This window comes from Lontra canadensis, unplaced genomic scaffold, assembly GCF_010015895.1.
Source record: "Lontra canadensis isolate GAN:19392208 unplaced genomic scaffold, GSC_riverotter_1.0 scaffold31, whole genome shotgun sequence".
Lineage (NCBI taxonomy): Eukaryota > Metazoa > Chordata > Mammalia > Carnivora > Mustelidae > Lontra > Lontra canadensis.
Genome location: NW_022631025.1, coordinates 7,463,898 through 7,477,624, shown reverse-complemented (window position 1 = coordinate 7,477,624; position 13,727 = coordinate 7,463,898). Strand labels below are relative to the sequence as shown.

At 45.9% G+C, this 13,727-nt stretch overlaps 1 protein-coding gene across 7 annotated transcripts in view; it reads left to right on the top strand.

Annotated features, from left to right (window-relative positions):
• The window catches only part of SMARCA2 (SWI/SNF related, matrix associated, actin dependent regulator of chromatin, subfamily a, member 2), a 178,647-nt gene that overhangs the window by 52,474 nt on the left and 112,446 nt on the right, over nucleotides 1–13,727 (top strand). For all 7 annotated transcript variants that reach the window (XM_032866549.1, XM_032866542.1, XM_032866546.1 and 4 more), the window contains exons 10-15: nucleotides 2,477–2,530; nucleotides 5,298–5,428; nucleotides 5,643–5,700; nucleotides 7,770–7,870; nucleotides 9,107–9,254; nucleotides 12,665–12,828. In XM_032866549.1, coding sequence (XP_032722440.1) covers nucleotides 2,477–2,530; nucleotides 5,298–5,428; nucleotides 5,643–5,700; nucleotides 7,770–7,870; nucleotides 9,107–9,254; nucleotides 12,665–12,828 — 656 coding nt within the window. The remainder of the gene's footprint in view (nucleotides 1–2,476; nucleotides 2,531–5,297; nucleotides 5,429–5,642; nucleotides 5,701–7,769; nucleotides 7,871–9,106; nucleotides 9,255–12,664; nucleotides 12,829–13,727) is intronic.

Here is a 13,727-nt window from a genome sequence, read left to right as displayed (position 1 = left end):
CCAGGGGAAGAAAGCTCATTTTCTTAAATGTCTTGATAAAGGAAATGACTAAAGTTGTGTTTGGTTTTTTTTTCCTCACGCAGAAGTAGTGTAGCTTTCCAGCAATAAAAATAAGGATTCTGTAAAGGTGATGGTAAAGATTTCATTTGTCAGAAAGGTTGTTATAAATGTAAGAAATTTGAGACTTTTTTGTGTTTATTGCAGATGAGACCCTCTCAGGTATGTACAAAATGTGACATAATCTTAGCTTTTCATTTAGGCTGTCTTTGAGGCATATAGAGGTTAATGGACTAAGATACTGAAATATTTAAGAAATGGTCGATGACAGAATTTTTCGTGAGATCACAGTATCTGCATCCAACTTCCTCATATTGCCAACCATGGAAATACTATATAGTATGAAAAGCCAATTAGGTAGAATGGAAAACATCCAGAGAGTTCACAGAAAGTTGTATGATTCTGTATTTTTATGACCCAGGAAGTGGTTCCAAGTTTACCGGTGGTCGACATTTTTAGAAAACTTGCTAAGGGAATGAGAAAGTCGGGCTGGTTATGTCAGGGTTTGCCAGACACGAGAAGGACATCACACACGCGCTGACCTCAGCCCTGCTGCTCCCGTGTCTTCAGCTCTTTGGGTTCTAGAAAATGTCATCCACGAATTTTTGGTGTGGGCCAAACTTGAATCACACCTGGCATTCAGTAACTCCCTCCAAGTTGCCAGAAAAAAAAACAACGAAAAATCCCACACACTTTGTGTCAGACAGTGAAGAGAATTGGAAATAAAAGACGTCAGTACTTACGCTCTGTTAGAGGACGGTGGTGAGTAGCAAGGAAGTGCTCTTTTGGGCCACTGAGTTGCCACGAAATCTTTCCGATAGCCATCTTCTTTTTTTTTTAATCATTTTTTTAAATTTATTTTCAGCATAACAGTATTCATTGTTTTTGTACCAAACCCAGTGCTCCATGCAGTCCGTGCCCTCTCTAATACCCACCACCTGGTTCCCCCAACCTCCCACCCCCCACCTCTTCAAACCCTTCAGATTGTTTTTCAGAGTCCATAGTCTCTCATTGTTCATCTCCCCTTCCAATTTCCCCCAACTGCCTTCTCCTAACTCCCCATGTCCTCCATGCTATTTGTTATGCTCCACAAATAAGTGAAACCATATGATAATGGACTCTCTCTGCTTGACTTATTTCACTCAGCATAATTTCTTCCAGTCCCGTCCATGTTGCTACAAAAGTTGGGTATTCATCCTTTCTGATGGAGACATAATACTCCATAGTGTATATGGACCACATCTTCCTCATCCATTCGTCCATTGAAGGGCATCTTGGTTCTTTCCACAGTTTGGCGACCGGGGCCATTGCTGCTATAAACATTGGGGTACAGATGGCCCTTCTTTTCACTACATCTGTATCTTTGGGGTAAATACCCAGTAGTGCAATCGCAGGGCCATAGGGAAGCTCTATTTTTAATTTCTTGAGGAATCTCCACACTGTTCTCCAAAGAGGCTGCACCAACTTGCATTCCCACCAACAGTGTAAGAGGGTTCCCCTTTCTCCACATCCTCTCCAACACATGTTGTTTCCTGTCTTGCTAATTTTGGCCATTCTAACTGGTGTAAGGTGGTATCTCAATGTGGTTTTAATTTGAATCTCCCTGATGGCTAGTGATGATGAACATTTTTTCATGTGTCTGTTAGCCATTTGTATGTCTTCATTGGAGAAGTGTCTGTTCATATCTTCTGCCCATTTTTTGATATGATTATCTGTGTGTGTTGAGTTTGAGGAGTTCTTTATAGATCCTGGATATCAACCTTTTGTCTGTACTGTCATTTGCAAATATCTTCTCCCATTCCATGGGTTGCCTCTTTGTTTTCTTGACTGTTTCCTTTGCTGTGCAGAAGCTTTTGATTTTGATGAAGTCCCAAAAGTTTATTTTCGCTTTTGTTTCCTTTGCCTTTGGAGACATATCTTGAAAGAAGTTGCTGTGGCTGATATCGAAGAGATTACTGCCTATGTTCTGGATTCCTGTCTCACGTTGAGGTCTTTTATCCATTTTGAGTTTATCTTTGTGTACAGTGTAAGAGAATGGTTGAGTTTCATTCTTCTACATATAGCTGCCCAGTTTTCCCAGCACCATTTATTGAAGAGACTATCTTTTTTCCACTGTATATTTTTTCCTGTTTTGTCGAAGATTAACTGACCATAGAGTTGAGGGTCCATATCTGGGCTCTCTACTCTGTTCCACTGGTCTATGTGTCTGTTTTTATGCCAGTACCATGCTGTCTTGGTGATCACAGCTTTGTAGTAAAGCTTGAAATCAGGTAACGTGATGCCCCCAGTCTTATTTTTGTTTTTCAACATTTCCTTAGTGATTCGGGGTCTCTTCTGGTTCCATACAAATTTTTGGATTATTTGCTCCACCGATAGCCATCTTCTTGATTGATGTGTAACGTCTGACCTTGCTTTGCAGAAGGCTGAAGAGATTGCCGAGGGAGGAGAGTCTGCCCTGGGACCAGACGGAGAGGTGAGGAGTTTTGTGCCCATTCCTGCCCGTGTTCTGCTCAATGAGTCCCTGCCATGCCCTCCAGCACCATTTTCTGTGAACACCAACTTTATTTTTACTCAGCTTTTCATTTCTAAGTAAAAATAGTAGTACATTAGCATAGTAGAAAATTAGGCAAGTAGAAAAGGGATATACTGGAACGTAATCTCCTTCCGTCTCAGACTGCCAATCAACTGATATTAAGTTTGTGTACCATTCTGGAATCTTCTGTGCGCATATATGTTTATGACTCTATAGAACGTGTAAAAATCTCAAGTGATTCTATAATTGCATTTTCCCCGTAAATGATATAGAAGCATAAAGATATGACCCAGTTTCCTCAGTATATTACTAATTTGAAATTATAAAACTCCGTAAACACAAACAATTTACATATTTGGTGAGCTTCTTTTTTTGACATTTTTGTGTAGGCTCACAAGAGTGCTTCTCTGTGTAGATTCATCACCACATGCCTAATGTGATTCCTCAGGATTTTGAAAATTCCCTGGAATCATGAGAACACACTTACTTACTTACTGGATTTTTTTTCTCCTCCGAAAACTCAAAAAAGTTCTCTGCCAGGGATTCACACGAGGAGGCGTGGCCCCAGAGAAGGATGGGAAGGAGTTTGTTTCAAATGGCCTTCTCCCCTCTCAGATTCTGATAAACCTGCTTGGGGGACCCTTCTAGAATCTGTGCATGCCAGGCGTACTGCGAGTGTGAGCAGCCTGGGTCCGGAGCTGAAAGGTTGAGACCACTGTTCCCTGCAGAAACTCCTTGAACAATAAGTGTTCCTTCACCACTGTAATCTGTCACAAGGAAAGAAAGGATCGGGATGAGTGTCTCATGGGTCAGTCACCCTCAGTGGGCCGTTCTGGGGGAAGAACACTATTTATTGGAGCACTTCGAAACAATGCTAATTTGTGAAAGCCCCCAGCCTTACCGAAGCACGGCTCACGTGGGTCTGTAATTAACAAGCACGCAGGGGAGAGCAAATGCGTTCGCGCGACAGTGCTCCCACCTCTTACCGTCTGTTGGGAAGATCCCCCGATGATCTTGGGCTTGCGACGTACACCTTTTTTTTTGTTTTTTAGATCTTAACCCATGTGCATTCTGCTCGCTGAAGTTGGCAAAGTGGGCATCTTGCTCAGTTTGTTTTGAAATCATGTTCTTATTCTCTGCCGTGCTCATTCAAGGCCTTTGCCAAAGTCCTAATTCCAACCACGGCGACTCCCGATTTTCTCTGAGGCACGACATAAGCAAGAAAACAGGCTGTGTTCTCATAGTCCACGGTAATGGAATACGGTTTCTCCAAGGGAGGCGATAGCGACAGGTAGATTCCTTGCTTTACCGCGCGGGCATGTAGATGACCTTGCGCCCCAGCGAGGAAGAAACGTCACACGTGCAGAGCAATAGTGTCCCAATCTGTAGCTTTAGCCCACATCAAAGAAAAAAGAAGAGACGGCCTGGAGTTGGACTTTTCTTTTTTAAAAGCTTTTTTTTTTTTTTTTTTTTTTTGGTAGATACTCACTAATATATTGTTTTGGGGGTTTTGTTTGTTTTTTATTCTGACTGTTTTGTTGAAGGAGAAGGGAGAATGAACTTTTTTTTTGTCATTTCCTCTAAGATATGGAAGATACACTGCAGTATCCTGTGTTTCCTGTCATTGTTATTTAACTCCAATTAAGAACAATTGAGAAAAAAATTCTTCAGAATTAATGAATTGTGTAAACATTGAATTTTATTACTTCTAAGGAGATGGATAACTTGGACTGCTCACAAATCAACCATTTCCAGGCCAGCGTCTGGCCTGGGGGGTCTGTCCTGCAGGTGTGGTCACCGGGTAATCAGTAGCATTCATTTGCATAGGATTGATTACTCCTTTTTTTTTTTTTTAGGCCTTTTAAAACAATTTGTTCCCTGAAGTAGGTTAGACACGGCCTCTGTGATTTCATTTATCCTCTTAATTTTCTAAGCAAGACATTCTTCATGAAGACTCTAATAATGAACTTCAGCTCTGGCTTGGTCCACGCGCCTGGTTTCAGAGGATCCAGCTTCTGGCTGTGTCTCGCTGCCAGGTGCCCGTGGCCAAGCTAGAGAGCAGGACACTGGGTTCTGCAGAAGCTCAGACGGGCCCCTCGAGAGGGGACACAGATGACAATACCTCTTTCTTTTCCCATTCTCTCAGAAACCATGACTTAGAGTAGTTGTTATGCGGGGGGTTATTATGTGGGGGTTCTTATTTGCAAATGACAAATGACAACTCTGCCAGATTTAAATAAGAAGGGAATATGTTCATAGGATATTGGGTAATTCATCAGACCTCCAGGAAGCCTGGAGAGCCTGCCTTGAGGCTAGAGTAGGCCATGTTCTACTGTCCAGCCAGTCGGTGAGGCCGTGGCTGACACGGTGCATTGGCAGGGGCTCCGCACGGCCCGTCCCTGTGCTCTGCCCTCCCTCCAGCATGCCTGTTGCTCCCGGCTTCCCCAAGCCTCGGGCTCCTAATTCCAAGCCTTGGTGAGTGCGTCCAGTTGATGGAGCTGAGGTCTGCACTGACACCCTTGCTGCAAGGGAGGCTGGTGCTTTCAGCATCTTTAGTAGGAGGTGACCTCCTGCCTCTTGCCAGGACTCATAGGTGGGGAACTTTCCAGTCACAGAAAAGGGTTTCAGATGCTGGGCAGTGTCCAGCACAGAACTGGGAGGTGGTCCTAACACCCAGCGGTGACGTGTTTTTGTTTCTCCTTTCTAGCCCATAGATGAAAGCAGTCAGATGAGTGACCTGCCCGTCAAAGTGACTCACACGGAAACTGGCAAGGTCCTCTTCGGACCAGAAGCACCCAAAGCAAGTCAGCTGGACGCCTGGTTGGAAATGAATCCCGGGTACGACATTAAAGCAGAAATTCTGGTGTCCAGTGGCTTCTTAGGTGTCTGTGGTCCCCATAAAATCTCAGAACACCAGCACCATGACCTTGACTGGTGATTCCCTGCATTTGTCATTTGTACGCAGAACATGCTACGTAGGTCATGTGCGTGTGTGGTGTCTTCTAATTTTAGAAAAGTAAGCCCCCTCTCCTTCCCACTCCTTTTCCTGCAGATACGAAGTTGCCCCGCGATCTGACAGTGAAGAGAGCGATTCTGATTACGAGGAGGAGGTACGTGGGTATCTCAGTCTTTGGGGTGTATGTGGAAAGAGCCTGTGTCTATCACTGCGTCCTCCAGTGCTAACCTTGGTGTGACATCTGGAGCTGAGGATGCCCCAGAGCTATGGCGATGGTGTCCAGCAGTATAGTGACCTCGCCGGGGCTCTTGGCCAGTGGCGGGACTCGGAGAATTCTGAATTTATATGAAACCAAGAAAAGAGAGGCTGACATGAAATGGGAGGTGGTGGAAAGGTCTTTTGGGGAGAACTGGAGATGGGTTACTCTGGGAAGACGATGCCCTGCCTTCCCTGGCCCACACTGAGGCTGAGCCACCCAGAGGTTTCTGGGGTCCTTTAGGTCTTAGAGTTTACTCAAAATTGTAAGTCTGGAAGGGTAGATGAAAGGGCAACACAGACTTGGTTTGACGAAGTTATTGATCCTCTTGGTTTCTCTTTAAATGTGATTCTTGTTTAAATTCCTTGAATATTCCCGTTACCCCAAGAGAAGCACATTTCTCAGTCTCTTGGAAGGAACGAATGGGCAGTAAGTTTACCTAGAACCTAAAATGGTAACGTTGGATACTTTTAACAGAACTTAAGAAAGAGTAATAAAGGGTTTTTTCTTTAGATCAACTACGAAATAGAAGGATTAAAAGAAGATTTTTATCTCCTTGCTGAGAGCATTGTTTGTGGGTAGTCATTAATTCTGTTTACCAGGGTCGAGGAATCTTGGTTCAAAGAGCACCGTGGCCACAGACTGGGCGAAGCCGCCCTACCAATCAGGTCACTCACCAGAATTCTAAGACAATTGTGATTTTCTTGTATTTTGCAGAACCTGCCCTTTTTTCCCCTAAATTAATCTACTGTGAACACTTGGTAACTTTTACAAAGAGGAGTAATTAAAAAGTTATGTTTTAAGAAAAAGGTACCAGCAAAAACAGTTGCTTTGGGTTGCATATTATTTATTTTTTACAGGCCGCTTTGGCTCTGAGGTCTTTGAAGCTTCCAGAATCAATTTTAAAAATGTTTCTTGTTCACTGGGATGAATGGGTCCGTAAATGATCCATTGGAAGAAACCAAAAGATCCACTGGAAGTCATTGGGTCAGAGAGCCAGGGAGGGACAGGGGGGTTGCTGAACCCTCAGGTGTCAGCCCAGGACAGACAGCCACACACAGCTCCGGGCAGCTGGGACTAGAATGAATTTGAACCCGAGTCCCCATCTTGGGTCTGTTACTCACGGTGAGTCACGTCCCTGCTCAGAGCCTCACTCCTTTCCTGGAAAACAAAGGAGCCAGACTGATTCCTCACCTCACCTCCCAGCATCTCAGTGGTCCATTACCAGAGGTTTGGTTGTTAGCATGAATATCATGTCCGCTCCCATTTCTTCACCCAAGAGTGATGGGAAAGCATTAATCTCTTAAAACCTGCTTTTAAAGAAATTCCACCGGTGAGTCTGGAGGGTTTAGCTCCCAACAGCAGTGGTTGGCCGTGGGCATAATGACTATGTAGCAAAGCTTTCCAACAGATCAGCAGAACGTAGTATGTGGCTAAGAGGAGCCCGTAATGAATCCTTTGCCAAGTTACTGACAGCTTTCGTCTAAATATTCGGAGATCTGTGGTGTGAAGTAGTCCCAAAGCAGTGGGTTTCAAGTTCCAGCCCCATTACCTGGAATGCATGGGGCCATCCAACTCTCCTTGGCTAAATTATTGGGGGGCATTTTTATGAGAAGGGCAGTAGTAAGTGTCTGAGTCTGGCTTTGGCTGTAGAATTTTTCTAAGAGAGAGCAGGTATGGTCTGTCAGACTCTTTGATAACCAATGATAAATACCCATCTGCCAGTTATATTGGGAGCAAGGGTTCTAACAGATCCTCAAAGGGTTTCTTCTGTTCTCTTCTCTGTGATTTAAACAGAAATGGAACAGCGTATCGCCTGGTTTAGGGAGGTGTTAAATTTACTTTCTCCCTACATCGTGTTTACTCTGTGAAGCTGAACACCGTTCAGTCTCCCTTCAGAAAATGCCAATCCTAAAGATTATGTCCCTGAAATGGAATCCTTCCTGTGTCTTTGTTCCTTCCCCCAGGATGAGGAAGAAGAGTCCAGTCGGCAGGACATGGAAGAGAAAATACTTCTGGATCCCAACAGCGAAGAGGTTTCCGAGAAGGACGCCAAGCAGATCATTGAGTGCGCATCACTCCGTTTTCTCCCTTGTGAAAATGCGTGTCCCCAGAATTGTGCTTTACGGATTTTCTTTCAGAGAACTTTGTCTGAGGAAGGAAGGCGACCAAGTTCATGGCCACGTTCCCCTTGAAATGCTGCCATCAGAGGTCACCACCCCGGTTCTGGAGCTCGGCTTTCCCACCTTCCTCAGTGGCATCAGCACTTACCCAGGAATGCCCATGAGAGAGGCCGTTCCACCCAGGTCCCCGCTGCCAGCCAGCCCCCCCTTCCCACATGGCCTCCACAGCACCCCAGGACCTCTTGGCACCTCATCCTCCTCCCCGAGTCCGAGTGCCGGATCCAGTCTTCACTAGGGCCGTTCTCCATGTCAGCTCTTTGCTTGTGTGGCTCTAATGTTGAAACTTGGGAGAAATGATATGTAAAATAGAATACTTTAAAGTAATGAGATTTAAAAAAAAAAAAAAGCAAAAATAGGCATTGTGATATTGTCTCCTTTTTTTTTTAAAAGGTTTTATTTATTTGAGAGAGAGCACAAGCAGGGGGAGTGACAGTCAGAGCCGGCAGGGTGAGAAGGAGACTCCCTGCTGAGCAGGGAGCCTGACACAGGGCTCGATCCCAGGACCCGGGGACCATGACCTGAGCTGAAGGCAGACACTTAACTGCTTAACTGACTGAGCCACCCAGACGCCTATGTTTTCTCCTTTGATTTGAGGTCTGTGGGCCCCACACTAGGAAACTTTGTTTTCTGGGTCCGCCAAAGGTTTAGAACTGCCCAGTGGCTCCTCACTGCCCGTGGAATTAAACACCAGCCCGTTAGCAAGGCAGAGGTAGTGGAAGCCGGCTAGTGCCTTTCCCATCTCTGTGGTCACGTTGCTCCCTCCCTCTTGTGCCCAGCAAGCTCTAGACACCATTCTGTGGATAGGGTTTATCTTTGCATCTGGAGAGCCTAGGCTGGCCTCCCTGGCCACTGGGTCATCTGCAGGGATGTGGTTCCCGCTCGGATCAGTCATTGGAGGTCAGGCGGGCCTGCCTGCCGGTCCTGACTCTGTGACCTTTCCCAGGGCCCAGGCACACGAATTAACCTCCGGTTGCTCGCTTTCTGTGAGGGTTACCAGACTTGTCTTTTAACCAGAAGATGTACGGGAGATGATCAGTAAACTATACTTCGCACAGCGGGGCTTGGCTCTCCATCCGTACGCCCAGTGATGTGTAGATGATTCTCGGCTCTCTGTGTCTCAGGACGGCCAAGCAAGACGTGGACGACGAGTACAGCATGCAGTATAGCGCCAGGGGCTCCCAGTCCTACTACACGGTGGCCCATGCCATCTCCGAGCGTGTGGAGAAGCAGTCCGCCCTCCTCATTAATGGGACCCTGAAGCATTATCAGGTAACTGGTGGGGGTCGGGTCCTCTGGGGCAGCCATGGCCCTCACCTCACTTTGGGCGGTGTATGTCTTGCACATGCATACGTGGCTTGCGTAAGGAGTCTGATGGTGGTGAGGCCTCTGGGGTCACGTTGCTTAAGATACAATGATTCTCTGTGGCGCCTGTAATTCTTGCTTTAGAGAGGCTTCTGTTCTACCGTTATACCAGGGCATCCCCTAGAAAGTTCCCTTCCATGAATTTAGGATGACTCGTGTTCTAAGAAATACAGGCTTAGCATTTAGAACGGCTTTGCTGTGGATCTCTTCACAGTGGAAAACCCAGTATAGGGAACATCATTGCCTCGTCTTGTAGTCCATGAAGCATTTCTTCCACCACTTTGGTGCCATGGATTCAGCTTCTAGAGCCGCTGTCCACTACATGTATGGCCTTTTTTAAAACACAGTAAAGTGGTGAGCTTTAATGAGACGCCCACTGTAAACAGAACAGACGTTTCGTCTGACCTGTTAGAATAAGGGCAGCTCCTATTGTCTACCGCCTACTACTCTGGCGTTTCCCAAAGTGTGTTCCTTGGAACACTTGGTTCATGAGCTGTCCCTTAAAAAAAAGGAAAATGGGGTCGTGGTCAAATGAATACGAAGAAATACTATCATCCAGAGGTAGGATTGTCATGTAATTGACTACTCCAGATTTGGATGCTTACAAGAGTGAATAAGGGCCCTTCTTATTCGTACCAAGCGTAACCCAGGACGATCTTGAGCCAACCAGACAGAAGAGCACTGTGCCAGTGACCACTCCTGGTAATCCTTGGTGTGCGTGAGCACATTCATGACTCTTGTAATCGATGACTGCGTGTCAGCGTCCTGCAGTGAGATCACTTTGACTTCCTATTTCCCAAATTTCTTGGACCACCCAACTTTATGTTCATATATCCCTTATTAATGTCTTGTAATTTAGAAAGTATATGCAAAGTTCTCTGAGTTTATGGGCTTGGCTCCCCTGAACTCCTCACTGCCGGCACTGGGCTGGCTGCCACAATGTGGGGGTGAAGGGTCCAGGGCCTATGGACCTAAATCACGTTTAATGCCATGTTGATTTCCTCCTGCAATCAAAGCCTTTCTCATCACTTGTCCTCACCGCCTTTCCAAACCTGTCTCCCCCATTTCCATCTGAGCTTCCTCTTCTGGGCTGCTTGTAGACTTCCTGAGCACGCGTCCGCGTCAGTCCCTTTACGGGCTTTTGCTCCACTGACTTCCTCCTTCCTGGACTCTGACTGCCCGCATCATACCCATGAGATCCTTTCCATTTCTCACAAACTGATTCCAGCTATGGCTCGGGGCCTGCCTGGATCACCCTGTCCACAAGTAAGCTTTCTGCCACCTCGCTCCTTGATGGTTCACGTATCTTTAATAATTATGTAACCCTGACCTAGTGGGGTGTCTTCCCACGGCTTCCTGGGAAAGCCACACAGGTCTAGTTCACTCCCCAGACCCACCCCTTCATGGTCTGGGGAAACCCGTATCACCTCCCACTGTTTTCATGAATTTCTGGTCTCCTCTGCTGCCAGCTTATGCTTCTGTTTTATCTGGGTTTAACACAAATGCAAAATTCAGCCCCTTGGCCAGTTTTCATTAAAAAAAAAATCGGGGCACCTGTGTGGTTCAGTTGGTTAAGCCACTGCCTTCGGCTCGGGTCATGATCCTGAAGTTCTGGGATCGAGTCCCACATCGGCTCCCTGCTCTACAGAGACTCTGCTTCTCCCTCTGACCCTCCCTCCCTCTCATGCTCTCTGTCTCTCATCTTCTCTCTCTCTGAAATAAAATCTAAAAACAACAAAACAAAACACCATCACGACTATCGAGATGTTTCTGGCATTTAGTTGACTTTCCTAAAGGTCTGGTGGTCTGGGGATCCTGTAGCGGGTCTGCAGCCCTTCCGGTTTGTGGTCACTTCCGGCTGCAGTCACTTCTGGTTTGCAGTCATTTCCCCGTCTGCCCATTCCCTCGGAGCCCTTCCTGCTTCTCCCGTCTCTTGGTGTTGTTGTCCTCCTGCAGAATCCTTTAGGATGATTCGGAATCTTGCACGGTACAAGGTACCCTAAGTGGCCTATGGAAGTATTTCTGCAGACCATCGCAGGGCTCTCCCCAAGAAAATCTCTGCTCGCTGCAACTCAACGTGCGTGCCAGAACAATTTTAAATAAGATGATACGTATTCATATGTGTGCCACGTACTTTGAACCCCTTCTCGGTGCCTGTGGATATGCGATTGCCTTTGTTTCCTCTTGGACTGCAAGCTTCTGCAGGGAGGCTGCCTCCTGCGGAATGGGCAGGCGTCCATTTGCTGTACCCCCTTGCGTGGTTCTTTGCACAGAGCAGTCATTTAATAAATATTGAAAATAATTGAATTACTCACTTGGTTCTTACATAAAACAAATTAAAATTAACATTTCCCTGAGCATAACTTAATTAGCAAGCTAAATTAACTTCAGCAGACATGCATATTTATATATTTGTGTATTTATGTATATTCACTTACATGTAATACATAACATAATATGCACAAATAGCTGTATGTATTTTATAATATGTACACACGCACACGTGCACGCACACACACACATGTATATATACAGAAGTATATTGAATTGCTCCTACCATTTAAGCCCAACATCTGTGTGACGGTGGTGGTATTGGTATTGGCGGTTGGGAGAAGGAAGGGGAACAGTTTTGTATTTTCACCCCAGCCTTTCTTGTACTTAACACAGGAACGCCACAAAGCTCTGTCTCTGGTGCAGACCTTTCGTCCTTTAAAAATATGTCATCCGTGTTTCCAGTAATCAGCTTCCCTTGCGGTGCCCCGGGGGAGCACCCCCATGGCACCCCCTGCGGGCCCAGCAGCGGGCCCGGCTCCCTGGTCAGCCGGCTTGCTGGCAGAGGGGATCACGGCCCGGGAAGGCTCTTCATGGCCAAGAAGGCTGTGTCTAATGATCTCTGATATGTGTGCCAAACCCGCCTTCTGGTTTGTTTGTCTCTAATCCTCACATTGGCTTTTTGTTCTTGGAGTGGTTGGAATGGATTTTCGTTTGGGTTTTCTTCATTTATAATAACTCTGGAATGTCATATACTGTGAAATGCTAAGTAGGGATGAGCAGCAAAGCTGCTTAAAATCCCACCAGTATGCTACAGCCCGTCATTTCTAAATCTGATTAACACTTAGCACCTGCCAAGCAGCAGGGATGATTACAGGCTCATATTTTAAATTCTTTTTGTGTTGGTGCTATCCCCCACTTTCCTACTGTGGGAAATCCAACATATAGCACGGAGGAGTTAAGAAGTCGCAGCCTCACTTGAGTTGTATTAGTATTAATTACCTGTGCAGATCTTGGATAATTGAAGCAATTACTCTTCATTTCAGCTCCAGGGCCTGGAATGGATGGTTTCCCTGTATAATAACAATTTGAACGGGATCTTAGCTGACGAAATGGGGCTAGGGAAGACCATACAGACCATTGCACTCATCACTTATCTGATGGAGCACAAAAGACTCAATGGCCCCTATCTCATCATTGTTCCCCTTTCGTAAGTAAAGTCATTTATTCCTTACTTATCTTTCTGTAGGTTATAGATTGTCCTATTAGGAGCTTGTCCTTGTTTTCCACTTAAGGCAGAATTGTAACCTGTAGCGGGATCACCAGAAGCTGCTGATCTGAACTTAGGTTTTCGCTTCCCACCCACGGCCTCTTTGAATGGCTATTTAACCACAGGACAAAGTGATTTCATCCGCCCTGAGCATCACGCCGCAGTTCACAGCCCGCATCATACCTTAAGTGGCTCACGGGGCAGAAAGGTTTTGATTCCTGTTTTTTAAAGATTTCTTGGATTTTTTTCCCCCTTGTCCCATTTCCAAAAGCTTACATACATTCAAAAAAGTATGACTTCTTAAATCTGCCTCGACTGTATCTTTTAGAGCAGAATGGATCACAATCTTAACTGTGAATTTGGCATTAAACCGCTTTCAGAACGGACAGCCTAACGTCCATGATTCCGCTGCTCCACCAGCGCAGGTCCTCCTGTCCTCCACTCAATGCCCAGAGCCTGGGCGGCTCCTCCTAGGTCTTTTCTGGGCCTGAGAGAAGGAATACCTGTTCAGAATGGCCCTCCTGGGAGGGCAGTGGCTCTGGCTGCTGGTGTGAGGTCGCAGTTCCAGCCGCTGAGATCTTTGTCGATCTGGGTGCTAAGACAGACTTGGACCTTGCAAAACAGACAGATAGACGGGCGGAGGGATTCTGGTTTCTCATTTGCAAATTCTGTCTAAACAAGAACTGTTTACAGACCTTGGGAATCTGTATTAGCCAAATCCATAGTATTTAGATGTCCTTGGTATTGTGTCTACGTTTCGAGTATATATTCAGTTCTTTATCTATATTTTGCATGTTCTGATTCCTGTACTATGGTGATGCTTTCAGGGATTTAAAAAG